This window comes from Sceloporus occidentalis, unplaced genomic scaffold, assembly GCF_023333645.1.
Source record: "Sceloporus occidentalis isolate IW3139 unplaced genomic scaffold, rSceOcc1.0.p SCAF_1, whole genome shotgun sequence".
Taxonomy (NCBI): Eukaryota; Metazoa; Chordata; class Lepidosauria; order Squamata; family Phrynosomatidae; genus Sceloporus; species Sceloporus occidentalis.
In genome coordinates, this window is record NW_028316981.1 from 255,281,312 (window position 1) to 255,298,193 (window position 16,882).

Consider the following 16,882-nt stretch of genomic DNA (forward strand, 5'->3'; position numbering starts at 1 on the left):
TTGCTATTGTTGTTATGTAATACTGGCTGTTTTGTGATATGCATTGATATTATATTGATAACTGTATTGTTGCCTTTTGTATTGAGGTGTATTGCTATTGATAATAATAATAATAATAATAATAAATTTTATTTATACCCCGCCTTTCCAAAAAAATGATCAAGGCGGCTTACAAATGTTAAAAACAGTTACAATAGGATTTACAATACAAATTAAATTACAATATAAAAGTTAAAACATTACTACAAAGAATAGGAACAGGAGTCAAAAAATACACATATCAGGGTACAGACAATCAATCACAAATATTTCGGAGTCAAAGGAAGAAAACAAGGGCAGAGAAAAATCAATTAAACTAAAGAGGGAAGGCCAATCTAAATAAGTATGTTTTTAAATTCTTCTTAAAAGAATCTAATGAGGCGGCAGAGCGAAGCTCTAAGGGGAGCTTATTCCAGGAAGATGGGGCAACGATGGTAAAAGCCCTCTGTGAGGTCCTTACAAGATGTGCTCTAGGAACCTCTAACAGGTTTGTCCCGGATGATCTAAGTGTGCGGGGCGGATTATGTGGGGAGAGGCGGTCCTCCAAGTACCCTGGGCCCAAGCCATTTAGGGCTTTATAGGTTAAAACCATGATGTATTTGAAATATGCAGTGTTATGTTATTGTTATGCAAATTGTTGTAAACCGCCTTGATTAATTTGTTTTAGAAGGGCGGTATACAAATAAACCTTATTATTATTATTATTATTACTTGGAGGACCACCTATCCCCATATAATCCGCCCTGCACACTCAGGTTGGCAGGGAAGAACTTGCTGGAGGTCCCAACGGCACGTTATGCGAGGACCTCGCAACGGGCCTTTTCTATCTCGGCCCCTAGAATATGGAATAATCTCCCAAACGAGCTCCGCTCCACCACATCTTTAGATCTCTTTAAGAAGAATCTTAAGACCTTTTTCTTCTCCCAAGCCTTCCCCCCATGAGATGTCATTTTATGTTTTACCCCCTCTGTCGATGACCTTGCAATGTTATGGATTCCCCCCACTCAGCTGACCCTATTGTTGTTATTGTGATTGTTTTTAAATGCTGTTTTAATTGTTTTATCTTGATGTATTTTTTATCTAAATCTGTATGCCGCTTTGATCAAAGTTGGAAAAGCGGGATAAAAATAAACTATTATTATTATTATTATTATTATTATTATTAGGAGTATGTTTAGAGGCATGTGTACATCCAGGTGACAGAACAATCAAATCTAGGTGGGTGTATTAATTGTCCCTTTCTTTCCACATGTCATCCATATTTCTTCTTGCAACTTCAGACAAAGGATCTCCTTGCACCCAAAGCAGTAAGCAAATCCCCTGCCTATCCACTGTTGTGTTCCCAGCCAATTTCCCTGTCCATCCCTTTCAGTGATATCTTGATCCAGTTGCTATTTTTGTAACACTAACGTTAAAGCCATCAACCAATCTTGAATTTGATTGTCAGTTCCTGGGAAAGGCCATCCAGCCTTTGTTGCTAACAAGATAGTCCAACACTTGGGGCTATATTTTAGGTATAAGTATTAATTCCAAAACCTAGCCTCCGCACATATCCATTTCAGTTAGCTCTTAGCTGTCTGTATGAATTGCTATTGTGTGTGTGTGATTGCACTCTATATATTTACTACATAAAACTCACGTAAGTCACCCCAGACCTGGAGTTCTCCTCAGTTAGAACTAGTCTAAACAGGTGCAAACAGTGCAAGGGTTACACAAGCCTCTTGCAAAAGCTAATTTTCCCAACATCTGAAGTAACTCTGATAGTTGGTTGAGATGCCCCACTCCTTCCCCCCTACCTCATTTTTCTTTTAGTAACACCTTCATATTCCCTATTCTTTTGCTGAACAAAGATGACTAAACTTCCTCTCCAAGAGCAGCAGTTCATCTTTCAAACAGACTTCAGGACCCCAGCACTATTTAACATCACAGAATACCCATTTTTCCAAATAGAACAAAGGAAAAAATGTAATTTCTAATCACTTTTTTGAATGATGATGATGACAATGATGATGAGGATGATTGGCAGACTATGTGGTCCCCAAAGGATTGCAGGGTCAAAACTGCTTCAATGCTGTTCTTGCTGCTGTCTGAATAGTTAAGATAACTATTACTATTGCTTACACCTTCTGAGTTTGTTTTTCACAAACTCAGCCAGAGGTCTTCTTCATCCTCCTGCATGAAATACTTTAACTCAAGAGTACAAACTGCCCAGAGGCAAGATCAATTTCCCCCCTAACCTCTCCCTTGTGGGCTGTACCCTCCACATAGCAAGCCCAAATATCCCCATTCTCTTCTGCTGTCTCTCCTATAATGATGGCATGAAATTATACTGTGTTACATCCTGCTACCATTTTCAGAAAGAGCGATGTGGGAGCTTTGAGAGACTGTTGGGGGTTTCATGGACCACAAGAATTGAAGACAGGGACTACATGTGACCTGTGGGCCATACGATGCCCATCTCTGCTTTAACCTATGCAGGAGATGGGTCTTGGGAGTCGCGGGAGCAATTTTTGTCCTAGGACCACCACATACAAAACTGGAAGTGGCTGGGAGTTTTCTAGTTTCAGAAAGCTCTCTCCTGGGAGGGGCTAAAACAAGACACATCTTATTTTAAAGGGCAATTTCTGCTCATAGCTTAGACAAATAGAGAATCTTTTAAAATGATTTTTCAGAGTGGTCAGATGAATACAGGGGACACAAAAATTAGTGTAGATACTGTATGCAGCCTACAAGCCATGTGTTGTACACTACTGCTTTAACTGGAGATTAGAGAGGCTTTTTTTTTTCAGGTAAAGTATGTGCACTGCCTCTGGTATATGACAGGGTTATGGGATGTTAATGAACTCTGTGTTTCTGTATGTGCACATACATGCACACCTTCAAATTCATAGGTCAAATTCACAGGTTTTTCTTAGGCAAGGAATACTCAGAGGTAGTTTGCTGGCATCTTCCTCTGAATTATAGCCTACAGCACCTGGTATTCCTCGGCAGTACCCATCCATGTATTAACCAGGCCTGACCATGCCTAGTTTCCAAGCCCAGCTAGGGCCTGATACTTTTAGTGTATTCACTCCCATACATCATAAAACATCTTCTTATGGTTGAATCTTGAGTTCTACTTTATTTTGAAGTATTACTTACACCAAATAACAAGAGTGAGGATACTGAAACTTTTGAATCTTTGAGTGATATTTAATATCATTGATGGGTCATCTCATGAGAATGATATACTGATTTTAGGTGATTCCATACACCTCTGAATATGCTCTATTAGGATATGCTCTGCAATTTAGCCTGGGGGGGGGGTCTACTGGGTTCTATCTTGTCCCAACTGCTGTCTATCATCTTCATGAAACCTAGGCCCTGAGCAGATGGACCAGGATAGCACGGGTCCAGGTCCTAATCCAGGCTGGTCCCTGGGCTGTCACTTTACACACCCACTGGCCTCCTTGTCACACACCCACTACTGCCCCTTATATTCCTCTGCTGTTGTTGCTAGTTAAAAGATCCCCATTGCCACATCTGACATGAAAATGTGGTGCCTGGCTGCACCCACAGGGCCAGGCACCCATTTCCACATTAGACATGACAAACAAGGTCTTGTCAGTAGCGGCAATGACAGAGGGAGGTAAGAGGTGTGTAGAGCCATTAGGTCTGCTGGAGTTTGTCATCGAGTTTCTGCAGCAAATAGTGAATCATTTTGACCTGCACTAAGGCCTCTTTGACCCAGGATTGGGCTGAATCCACTGGATCCATGTCCAGTTTGCCAGATTCCGGCTCAATCCTGGCCTCAGGCTAATGGCCTGCATCATCTAAACAGGACAATGTGAGACCAGGGAAAACACAGGCCTTTTGGTCTGAGCCCCCTAGATGAAAGGATGAGGAGACATCAGATTCTGGAAGAGGGATATAAATCTTGGTTTATTTTTGTCTCACATGTGGAATGCAGAATGAAAAATTTTAATAGATTTCTTCCTGATGAATGAAATTACATTTTTGTACATTTTCACTGATTTTTTTTTTGCAATTATTTGTAAAAAAAATATGTATGTGTGTGTGTGCAAAATCCATTATTTTTCTGCAAAACATGTATTCACACCAAAAAATTGTATTCTGAGCAAAATAGAAAAGCCTTGTTCACAAATGATGTGTTTGTGTAAAATACAATAGTGGCCAGAGATATTTCTACTTGGCTTTGTCATATGTGTGTGTGTTTTTATGGTATGACAATTATAGAATCACAAAATGATAGGAACATAATGTTCAAAGTGAAGCCAAGAGCCACCTAGTCCAACATCTGTCAAAAAGATTGACATCTAAAGTGCACATGACAAGTGGCCATCTAACTTCTATTTTAACTATCTGTAATGGCCACTTTTCAAGATAATCTATTCCACTGTCAAAGAGCTCTTACCATCATCAAGTCCTTCTTAATATAAAGTTCTTTTCCTTTCTTTGCTATAATTTTATTATTATATTTGCGTTTATTTCAGCTTCTTTCCTATTACTGCACTTGGCTTTTTTCTGCCATTTCACACAGTACTGTATCATAATAACAAATGTTTTACTATGAAGTTGTTCAGTGACATACTGCTATGATAGGATTATAAATGCAAGTTCAATCAAATTTAGAAGACAACTAATGTAGCAGCTATAGGTCTGACATGGTATTGGGTAGATAACATATGCCTCCAAACAAAACTAAAATAAAAGACCCAATATGCAATATGGCTGGCAGGTGAGATATCTGATGCTCAGAATGACCATCAGTTTAATTCCACCTACATTTTGTATATCTTTTCTCAAAAATGGGACATAAAATCCAGCGTTTACCTTTTAGGAGCTTTTACCATACCTACCTGTATATGTTTACCCAGAAATTTACTGAGTTCAATGGGATGTACTACCAGTTAAAGGTATGTATAGTAGGATTGCAGTCTTATATTGCATATAGTGCCTTCTGCATGTATGCAACTGGTTGAAATTTCAGTTATATACTAACTAGTTTTACAACCATTGTTGATATTCAGATATTCAAAAGATCTAAACAAATATATTAGAAATATGAAAATTAATATGAAAGTACTCACCATTATTCCAGTAAGCAAGCAAACGCCTTTCCCACAATATGTATTAGGTACCATATCCCCATATCCAATGGAGAGAAAAGTTATTGAAATCAACCACATTGCTCCAAGGAAGTTGCTAGTAACATCCTGTTGATCATGGTACCTGAAAAACAAAATTTCCTTACCATAAATTGTTCAGTACAGCTTTTTTGCTTTAAAAAACATTTCTAGAAAATATTCAGTCTTTGTCATGAATATTTTTATTAGTTGAAATACACAGTGAGCTCTTTTGGTCCTTTGGCCCCAGTTCACAAATAAAGGCATGAAGAATTGGGCTGTATTTCCATTTCTACATAGAGCAGTCCTATTGAAATTGATTGATTTAAATGGATTAAGACACAATTTAGCTTACTGTAGTGTGGAGAAGTATGTACATCTGCTTGCAAATGTAAAGCTTATTTTGTTATTTACAAAAATGCTGATTCCTGCTCCCACCAACCAAGAACTCTAACTATATTTCAAACATATTATAATAATGGCATAAACAAAATAACCTGTTTTATGATACCAAAACCTACAAGATAGGGATTTGGCAAATCTAAAGGGATGAGACCTGTTTGTGAGTCAGGTTTGTGGATACAAATACTGGAAAAACAACAGGACTCAATCTAGGAAATGCCTCCCTATATATCAATACCAGCTCATATCAAAGAAAATGTATTCTAAATTGTTCACACTTAACACTTATGTTAAGTGCTGCAAGATTAGAAATAGTCAAATCATAGAAAATATTAGACGATCTCTCAGTATAAAGTGGCTGAATAGAAAGTGGACTGTAGCTCTTTCAGAAAAGTTAACATACAACGTAATAGTAGCAAGTGTTAAATAGAATACATTTTTAAAAAATCTTGTAGAATACAAAATGCTGACTTATTGAGGAAGTTAACAAAGAACATCTGTATACAGCTATGATTGGTGTTAACATACACAAACCAGACAATGTCAACGTCATAAACATCCCCCCCCAAAAGAACCAAAATTAATGAGGAAACACTAGAGCACTCCTTAACTGCAGAATGACTGGAAGCAGCTTTGGAGGCTTTTTGCCCAAGACAAGAAATATCTTAATTATCAGTATCCTTCAGATGACTTTCCCACTTAAACTCTGTATATCCCTGTATGTATATCATAACACATTACTTCATGGCTATGATTAAATCTTTTCTCAGTTTTCCACCACAAGACAACTCACTAATTATGCTATGTGGTTGGGATTTAGCTGCATTTAATTAACTAAATTAGTAATTCCATGTTCCTCCAGTAAAACTACACACATTGCACAGCCATGATTTATCCTCTCCATTCTCCCAGCCTTTACAATGAGCACAGTTATGCCTGCTGGGATTTTGTAAGTTCTTTGGCATTGTTTCCCTTTGCTATCATCATCATCATCATCATCATCATCATCATCATCATCATCATGATTAAAAACTGCCTTTATAGGCCTGCTGGAAGAGATAGGTCTTCAAATGGTTTAGTTGTCAGATCTCTTCCGACTGGTCATTCCACAGTCTTTCCTCTGGGTAACGGCTTCCAGTCCGATTCTTGCAGGCTGTAGCAACTGCCCTCCAGAGGACTTCAGGATTCGGGGTAGACTGTATGGGAGAAGGCGATCCTGTAGATAACCTGGACCCACACCATGTAGGCCTTTAAAGGTCAAAACCAACACTTTGTACTTTGCCCAGAAACTAATTGGCAACCAGTGACTGGAGTATGGGTGTAATATGTTCACTCCTGAATGTTCCTATAACCAATCTGGCTGCCATAATTTGAATCAACTGAAGTTTCTGAACTTGGCACAAAGGTAGACCAATGTAAAGCACATTGCAGAAGTCCAGCCTTGAGGTTACCAGTGCGCACACCACTATCTTTAGGTCCTCCAGATCTAGGAAGGGGCACAGCTGGTGTATCAGCCGAAGCTGATAGTAAGCACTCCTGACCATCGCATCTACCTGGGCTGACAGCTTTACACCTTGTGTTACATGTCCCTACATTTTACCTCAACTTCTCAATGGGTCATGTCAAAATCCATAATTTTGGCCTCAAAACCTGCCCTTGACTTATACATGAGGTCAATTTATAGTCAAGTATATACAGTATTAAAAATAAATAGGACTGGGTCAGCAAAAATGGCACTGTTGTAACTGATTCCCACAAATAATTGGCCGTTAATCCAATTGTATCTGTCAAATACTGTACTTTCTGTAATTCTAATGCATCATAACCAAGTTTAATCACCAATTTAGGCAGGAAAATGTGCACATCTTTAAGCTGTGGAGTTGATTCTCAAAGCTATGTCTTAGATTATGAGATTTGTGCTGACATTAGTCACACTATGCAACCCATAAGTAATTATTACTACAGGTGCTAACAATTGATTGCTAGGATAAAAAATTAATTGTCAGGTTATGTGACAATGTATATGTGCCTAATGCTAATTGACACCTGAGGTTTATATGGATATAAACCTAAGCATAATACACCAGATCCTTGGTATTTGCTGGTACTTTTTTCCAGCACCTCCCACTGATATCAAAATGTGCAGATGCTCAAGCCACATTATGATAAAATCACGGATTGGTTTTGGGAATTTTTTGGGGGGATTTTTAAGCTGTGGATGAATCCATGCATGCAGAATCAATGAATACAGACTGTAATTAATTTTTTTAAAAACACAACAAAAAGATTTTAAAAGGCTTAAATTAGAACACTGAACTTGATCTTGCACACTCTTATTTTTAATTTTCCATTTTTACCTAGCTTTATTCAGTTCTAGTAAGTTCTAATAAGGCCGAGCTGACACAACTGGTCTCGGAGCTGGTGTTGGAGACCCTCAGGCTTCTTGTTCTGGGGGACTTCAACATCCCCCTCAAGACCAGTTCTTTTGATCTCACTGGCGCAGCTCAGGAGTTCATATTTGCCATGACTAACATGGGCCTATCCCAGATAGTCTCTGGGCCAACACAATGTGCAGGTCATACCCTCAATGCAGTCTTTTGTACAGATTAGGAATATCCATGGGCGGAAATGATTTCCACCTCCGCTCTGTCATGGACGGATCATTTCCTGGTCAAGGTTGGACTGAAGGAGACTATCCCCAATCTCCTCGGGGGTGGTGGACCTATTAGAACAGTCCGCCCTCGAAGGCTGATGGAACCCAAAAGGTTCCAAGAAGCCCTAGAGGGTTTAATGGAAGGCAACATCGGCGACTCTGTCGAAACCTTAGTGACCACCTGGAATAAAGATCTTTCCAAGGCTATCGATGCAATCGCTCCCAAGCGTCCTTTCCAGCCCACTCCGAATCGAAATCCTTGGTATACTGAAGATCTCAGAAGGATGAAGCAGGCTGGACAACGACTAGAGCGTTGCTGGTGGAAGACTCGACATTTATCTGACAAGACATGTCATAGGACTTTTCTCAAAGCCTATCAAGTGGCAATAGCTGCAGCGAAGAAGTCCTTCTACTCTGTATCTATTGCGTCTGCAAAGTCCCGTCCAGCAGAGCTATTCAAGGTGGTTAAGAAGTTGACTCAAACTCATTCCACCTTGAATCCCCTTTTTCAATCTACGAGAGCCTGCTGTGACGCCTTTAACGATCACTTTGCAGATAAAATCTCTCAGATAAGGGCCAACTTAGACGCCGGCATTAGTAGAAAGTCAACAAGAGAGGTGTCTAGTGACTCCGTTAATGAGCTTATCTTGGATCAGTTTCAGTCTATGAGTACTGATGACGTAGACAAGCTGCTTGGTAAGGTAAAAAAGATCACCTGCCTTCTCCGTCCCTGTCCTTCTTGGCTGGCCATCCAGGGAGGTGAGGCAACTGTGAAGTTGCTACAATCCATAATCAATGCCTCCCTCAGGGAAGGTTGTTTTCCATCGAGTCTGAAATTAGCAGTGGTGAAACCCATTCTAAAGAAATCTTCCCTTGATCCCCTGGACAAAAACAATTATCGGACAGTATCTCGTCTTCTCTTTTTGGGTAAGGTGATTGAGAGAGCGGTTGCAAACCAGCTCCAAGCAGTCTTGGATAACACCGATTATCTCAATCCATTTCAAATTGGCTTCAGGTCGGGATACGGACTGGAGACTGCCCTGGTCGCCTTGGTCGATGATCTCCGTCTGTGCATCGACAGGGGAAGTGTGGCCCTGTTGGTGTTCTTGGACATCTCAGCGGCCTTCAATACCATAGACCATGGTATCCTTCTGGAACGCCTGAGAGAGTTGGGAATCGCTGGCTCTGCCTTGCAGTGGCTACGTTCCTACCTCTCGGGCAGATTCCAGATGGTGATGCTGGGGGACAGTTGCTCCTCTATGAGAGAGCTGACATCTGGCATCCCTCAGGGCGCCATTCTGTCCCCCATGCTGTTTAACATTTACATGAAGCCGCTGGGTGAGATCAACCAGAGACATGGGGTGGGGTGTTAGCAGTACGCTGATGACACCCAAATTTATTTATCTATGTCTTGGACTGTTTCAGTGACCAAGGAGGGCATCTCCCCCCTGAAGTCAGTAATGGATTGGATGAGGGAAAATAGACTTAAGCTGAATCCAAATAAAACAGAGGTACTCATGATAGGTAACCCCAATCCTGGTATGGAGATAAGTTCGCCAGTTCTAGATGGGGTCACACTTCCCCTGAAAAACTGCGTCTGCAGCTTGGGGGTGCTCCTGGATTTGTCACTTCAACTGTCTTCTCAGATTGATGCGACAGCCAGGAGTGCCTGTTATCAGCTTCGGCTGATACGCCAGTTGCGCCCCTACTTGGAGCAGCGGGACCTAGAAATGGTTGTACATGCTCTAGTAACCTCTCGACTCAATTTCTGCAATGTGCTCTACATGGGGCAACCTTTGTGCCACGTCCAGAAACTCCAACTGATACAAAACATGGCAGCCAGACTGGTTGACGGAAAATCCAAGTTTGACCATATTACACCTATTTTAAAATCACTACATTGGCTGCCTATTAGCTTCCGGGTACAGTACAAGGTGTTGGTTATCACCTATAAAACCCTACATGGCCTGGGTCCAGTCTACTTGAAGGAACGCCTCCTCCCATACAATCCTTCCCGCACACTCCGATCCTCTGGGAAAAACCTCTTACAATCTAGAAAGACCAGACTGGCGGTGACCTCCCGGAGGTCATTCTCTGTCACTGCTCCAAAAACTTGGAATGACCTGCCGGAAGAGATTCACCAATTATCCTCACTCGAGGCTTTTAAAAAGGCGACAAAAACCTTTCTCTTCCAGCAGGCCTTCCCTGATTGATAATGTCCAGAACCAATTGCATCCCCCTCTTTTTATTATTTTTCTTATTTGAGGCAGAATATAAATAAGTAAATAAATTATTATTATTATTATTATTATTGTTGTAAATTATTAAGGCTCCAAAAGATTTTTTGATTCAAACAGTTAGTTTTCAAGTCAGCCACTAGTTTCTCTGGTCATGTAGGTTCTGGGAGACTAGGAATAATAATAATAATAATAATAATAATAATAATAATAATAATAATAATCTTTATTTCTACCCCGCCTTTCCACAATGTGATCAAGGCGGCTTACAGATAAGAAGACAATAAAATACAAGTTAAAATATTACATATAAAAATTAAAACATCATCAGAGGAGTAGGGACGGGAAGCAAACAATCAAAATATCAGGGCAAAGATAAGGCAACAACTTTAAGGTAGTTGGGGCAAAAGATAACAGGATTACTGAAGTGGGAATGCCAGCCGAAATAAGTGTGTTTTTAAATCTTTTTTAAAAGAAAGTAACGATGCAGAGGAACGAAGCTGTACAGGGAGCTTGTTCCACAAAGTGGGGGCAAAGATAGTAAAGGCCCTCTGTGAGGTCATTACAAAGCGAGACTTAGGGACCTCCAACAGGTTGGCCCCAGATGTTCTGAGTGTGCGAGGCGGACTATATGGGGAGAGGCGGTCCTCCAAGTACCCTGGACCCAAGCCATTTAGGGCTTTATAGGTCAACACCAACACCTTGTATTGGGCTCGGAAGCGAATAGGCAGCCAGTGAAGATCTTTTAAAATAGGTGTTATATGGTCTGCCCTGGATCTACCAGCGACCAATCTGGCTGCCATGTTTTGAACCAGTTGTAGCTTCCGAGTGTGGTACAAGGGTTGCCCCATGTAGAGCGCATTGCAGAAGTCCAATCGAGAGGTTACCAAAGCATGTACAACAGTTTCAAGGTCCCCCCGGCCCAGGTAGGGACGCAGCTCTAAAATCCAGGTAACATGTCAGCTCCTTAAAAACAGGAAGAAAAAAAACCCTTCCCTTAACATCCAGGCTCTTTCTGTCCAGATGGCCCGTTTGAGCCTGCTCGGGGGCATGGCGTTTACACACACCTTGCCCCCAAGCAGACCAACAATCACATGCCAGCTGGCTTCTCTCTCGCTTGAGGGTGTGGCGCTTAGACACCACTTTCCTTAGAGCTAGCTCTTCCAGAGGAAAAGCTGGCTCTTTGGGAAAAGGGGCGGCTTTTTTATGCCCCAAAAAAGAGTGGATCTTATCTGCTCTTTTTTGGGGAAGAAGATGGCTAGATTGGGGTCGGGCATCTCTTTTCCATGGCCTCAATCCATCCTAAAAGGGGCGGCTCTAAGCCGCCCCTTTTGGGCTGTCAGTATTCCCCCATAGAAAAGTTATCTACTCTGACCATTTTCAGCATTCACATCTAGTCACAGCCTCAAACTGCAAGCTAAAGCAGAAAGTATCCAACAAGGTCACTCATATAACTTAACTCTTTCACACTAATGTTAATGCTTGGCCTTGATGCCAACTAGGACTCCAAAACCCATCTGCCTGGTAGTAGAGACACTTAAGTAATCCCTCCCCAACCCCTTTTTTCCATCCTGTTTCTGAAGTCTGTGATTTTTAAAAAGAAACTATTCTTAGGAAAAGGCCATATGTGTTTTATGTTATTTTTATTGCCATTGTTATTTGCTATGTATTTTGGGGATTAATTTTGTAGTTTACTGATTTGCTATGTTAATTCTTATCCATTTTTCATTGTTATTTTTATTGCTGTTGTTATTTGCTATTTATTCTTTTTGCTATTTATTGCCATTGTGATTTGCTATTTTATTTATTGTTATTGTTATTTGCTATGTATTTTCTTTATTGTTGTAACCCATTGGATTATTCGTGATTGGGCGGGATATAAATAGATTATTATTATTATTATTATTATTATTATTATTATATGCATAAATATTTCATGCATTTTTTGTACTGTTTCAAGGGATCATATGTAAATACATTTTAGGAAAAATTTCCCTCTAATATATGCTTTTTGGTACATACTTTCCATGATACACATTTCTGTATTCACTTTCCCCTATGGTATGCATTTTTGTAGATTTTCTGATCAGATAAACTTTGGTATTATAAACTTTGGAATGTACATCCATCAAATGTGACAAGGGGTAGATATCAGCAGACCCCATTTTTGAATCATGTATGTCACTGTGATCAAGCTCCAGACGTTCTTCATCACATTGTATTGCTTTGTCCACTGTATATAACTCCGAGGGAAAAATTGTTAAGAAGGTTAGTGGAAATGAATATCTCTTTAAATGGGTTAACAGTGGAATTTCTATTAGAAGATCGAAACCCATATATAACCAGGCTAATGGCCAATTTTCTAGTAGAGGCAACAAGACTATGGCTCAAATATGAACAACGACCCTGAAGTTTCTGTAAATTTTATTGTAAATTTTTATTTTAAATTTTATTGTAATTTATTGTAAACATATGTTTTTTCTATGCCTAATAAAGGTTGAGTGACTGACTGACTGAATGACTTTGGAAAAGTGTTCTGCTTGTTTACAAATATATATTCGACTTGCCTATATTAAAATGGAGAATCAAATTCATTGTCTCCTCTTCTTTATTTCTTCCATTTCTGAGGACCCAACATCCAGTGGAAATGTGGTGGTGAAGTGGGAGGGGGGGGGGGAGATATCTGATTCTTGCTTTACCTTGCAACTCAGAGTAACAGCATTCTCTAGGCTGGTCATGCATCCTCTTTTACAAACCACAACCCTCTATTTGCAGGACTGCAAAGGGACAGCCTTCTTTTTGAAGAAGCCCTCTGTTAGGATGGCTGTCCAGTCCAGTCTGGTTTAAACCACCATCCAGACAAAAATCGGAATCCCTGAAATAACCCATCAGGAGTTAGACCTTGATGGCAGACTCAGGTCACATGGTCACAGTCATCTTACCTGGGTAAGATGTACTGTGATTTTGTTTAATTAATTCAAATAACTTCTAATTTTGCATTGGTATCTATAATTATAAAACAGCACGTGCAATTCTATGTCCTCTGTTGCCATCATTTTTGGTGGCACATGTCTTCTTTTCTTATCAGGTCTACTAAGCGATCACCCTAGTCCATACACTTTCAGGAGAGTTTCTGACTGTCTGGAACAGCACTTCAAGTTAGCTTGGAAGAGTCTAAGATGAAAATTACTCTTTCCGTTCCTTCCTGACTTCTACTAAATTGTTCCAACTCTTTATAAAAATTTTTATTTTTTTATTTCTATGCCATCTTTTGCCTTGCACAGGACCCAAGGCAACTAAATCATACAATAAAGCTGTAAGTTTCTTCTTGACATGCTGAAGAATTACAACTCTTATTAGGAGAATGTTTGGGATAATATAACAAACAATTTCAATTAGCAATCCAATTAAAAGTATCTATCATTTTAATAGGGTATGAATTTAAAGTAAAGGTCAAGCTGATGTCTTCTCGGGATACTTCTTAAGAAAGCAGGCAATGTATCTTTCACAAAGAAGAATTACAATGGGCATTGGTAGGAATCCAAGACATAATTATTTATGCCTCAAAAGATGTTCATACTAACCACAAATGTGAGCAAGCCTTAAATTCTTAGGCTATAACTGCAATGCAAAATGATTCTGCTCTTTGTCATCCCATACTGAGAATTTTGCCATTGACTTCAGCTGGAATGGAATCTCTCATAAAAGTCCTAGTGGTTTATGTTTTCCAAGGCAATGAATGGTCTAGTTTGCTTTAATCTCTAAGGCTGCTGCTAAACTGCAGAAATAAAGCAGTTTGACATCACTTTAACCTCTATGACTCAATGCTATGGAATTCTGGGATCTGTAGTTTGATGAGGCACGAGAGCTCTTTAAAGCTTAAATATATCACAAAACTACAAATCCCAGAAGCCTATAGTATTGAGTCATGACAATTAAAGTGGGGTCAAACTGCTTTATTCCTGCAGTGATGATACACCCTTAGAGTCACAGAAGAAACTACAGCTGCAAGTATTCCTTTGTCAAATATAGCTCCCACTGTGTATCCTATGCACATATTGCACCCAATGCTCCCATCGTGCAGACATACTTCCCAACATATTTTTTTTTTTTTTGCACAAAAGAGTGTCTGTAGTGAGTGATATCTCCCATTTTCATGTTACAATAGCTGCCTGTTATTAGATTACAATTGCTACCCATCAGTTCTGCCATGGCAGCTGTTTCATGTTGAGTTTAATGCCACTTAACTAATTCAATTTTTAATTTTGTTAAAGTTAAAAAAAGAAGAATTTTAACTTTACATCTCAGGTTATCTTCAACTTCTTGCAGAGTTGATAGTCTCAATTTAGCCTGCTCTACATAATAATCTCATGAATAAAGTTCACCTCTTAACACTTTGCTTGCCTAAAAAAATGCAGAGCAAATTACTGGGAGGATTAATAGACAGAAAGTTTGGAGAGACATTTTCAGATTTTTTTTAATTTAAAAAATCCTGCAAAACAATACTGATCTAAGCAAAGCATAGCCCTATTAAACATTATACAGTTAGACTAATAATAGAGAAAACTGTACAACCCATTACATCTGAAACTTGTCAATTTGACACTGAGTAGAGTAACTAGTTATTAGACATACCCCCAAATAACAATGCTTCTGTCTTTTCATCACCAGTTTAAATAATAGGTAGAGAAGGGTGTTTTTTTCTCTCCCCCCCCCCATCTACTAAAGACTTTCTATGTGTTTTTTTCTTTAAAAAAGAAATCCATGATCATTGCTAAAGCACAACTAATTTGAATCATTCTCTGATCTAAAACCTGCTGAACAACACATGGATTATACTTATTTTGAAGACATTGTGAAAGGGCTTTAAACCTAGATTTTTAGAAATAACTCATGTCCAGCTGTATTGCACTGATCTCTTTAATACACTTGCTGGCATGGTAAAAAGCAACTGTGTGAACTTCACCTTCACCACAATAATAATGTTACATGTGATGTAAGTACCTCCATCTGATTTTCCCTATGTCCAAACTGGGGAGCAAGAAATATTCTGTGAATCTAATGATTAGGTCTCCATTGGGAGAATTTGTGTCCAGCGTTGCCTTATATGTGTGATGGAAGCAAAGGGGCACACCTGCTCCTGAATCAGGCAAAGACTTGTTTGCCTCATGAATCAATCTATGCAATAAGCCTATATGCAAGGGCATAAACAAAAAACATGTGAAACAACAGAAACAACGAATACCAATATGTAAACAACTGAAACTTTTTTTAGTATAAACTGATAAAGTCAAATGGAAGGGATACATATATGCCATGTAGTATCTCATTCAATGAGGATTTACAATTAATGCTGGATATAATGGATCCTAGTAAGGTCTCTCATGTCAGACAAGCTTTTGCAAACAGTTACTGGGCAGCAACAGTAGTGATGGGGGACACTGGCAGAGAATCAGAGGATATTGAGACAACAGCGGTGGCTGTAGCTAACACTTGTTAGCACTGCGCAAAAGGAGGCACAGTAAATCCCTTTTGGATGTCTTTCACTATGAAAACCCAATGATGAGACAATCCAAAATTAAACAAGAGATAGTGCCAGAAGATGAGACTCCCAGGCTGGAAGCCACTCAGGAAGTTACTGGGGTAGCGCAGAGAGCAACTATGAATAGCTTGGCTAATGATGCAACTGGACTCAAGCCAGTTGTTCAGCGGTTGATGTACTCAGAGGTGAAAAGAAAGTCTGAAGCTGCACAACACGTATTTTAGGAACATGGAATGGCAGAAACATAAATCAATCAGAAGATACACATAGTAAAACAAAAAATAGAATGTACAGTGCACCCGTGTCATACGCGGCTTTTAGCATACCCTGAAAGCCGCCAGGGAGCGTCCCATTAAGGGTAATGGGGTGTGCACCCATGGTGCACAAACGCCGCTGCGCCGTTGCGCACTGCACCATGCACAAGCTCCATTATTTTCAATGGGGCTTGAGCATATGCGGGTTTTTTACACGGGGGAGGGGAACGGATCCCCTGCATAAAAAAAGGACGCACTGTATAAACATTGCAATAGTTTTGGTAAGCAAGCTGAGATGGACATTTTGAGTAAGATAATTTACACAGTGTTTTACTCAGGGAATGAAAATCTAATTAGAAATGGTATGGCATTAATAGTGAGGCAAAAGCAGTCAAAGGTTATAATGCAAAGTCTGGCTGAACAGTATCAATAAGACTTCAGAAAACCTATCAATATAACCATAATGCAAGTTTATGCTTCAACTACAAAGACAGAATAGAAGAAATTGAAAGATTCTGTGCTAGAGTCCAGGAGGAAATTAATCACACACCAAAACAGGACATATAGGCCCGATCTAGATGGGCCTTTGCTCCGCCCCCAGTATGTAATAGGGGTTGGCTGAGGACGCA

At 39.7% G+C, this 16,882-nt stretch overlaps 1 protein-coding gene across 1 annotated transcript in view; it reads right to left on the reverse strand.

Annotated features, from left to right (window-relative positions):
* KCNN2 (potassium calcium-activated channel subfamily N member 2) overlaps positions 1–16,882 on the reverse strand; it is a 99,085-nt gene that overhangs the window by 25,057 nt on the left and 57,146 nt on the right. The window contains exon 5 of the mRNA XM_089512392.1: positions 5,130–5,271. Coding sequence (XP_089368518.1) covers positions 5,130–5,271 — 142 coding nt within the window. The remainder of the gene's footprint in view (positions 1–5,129; positions 5,272–16,882) is intronic.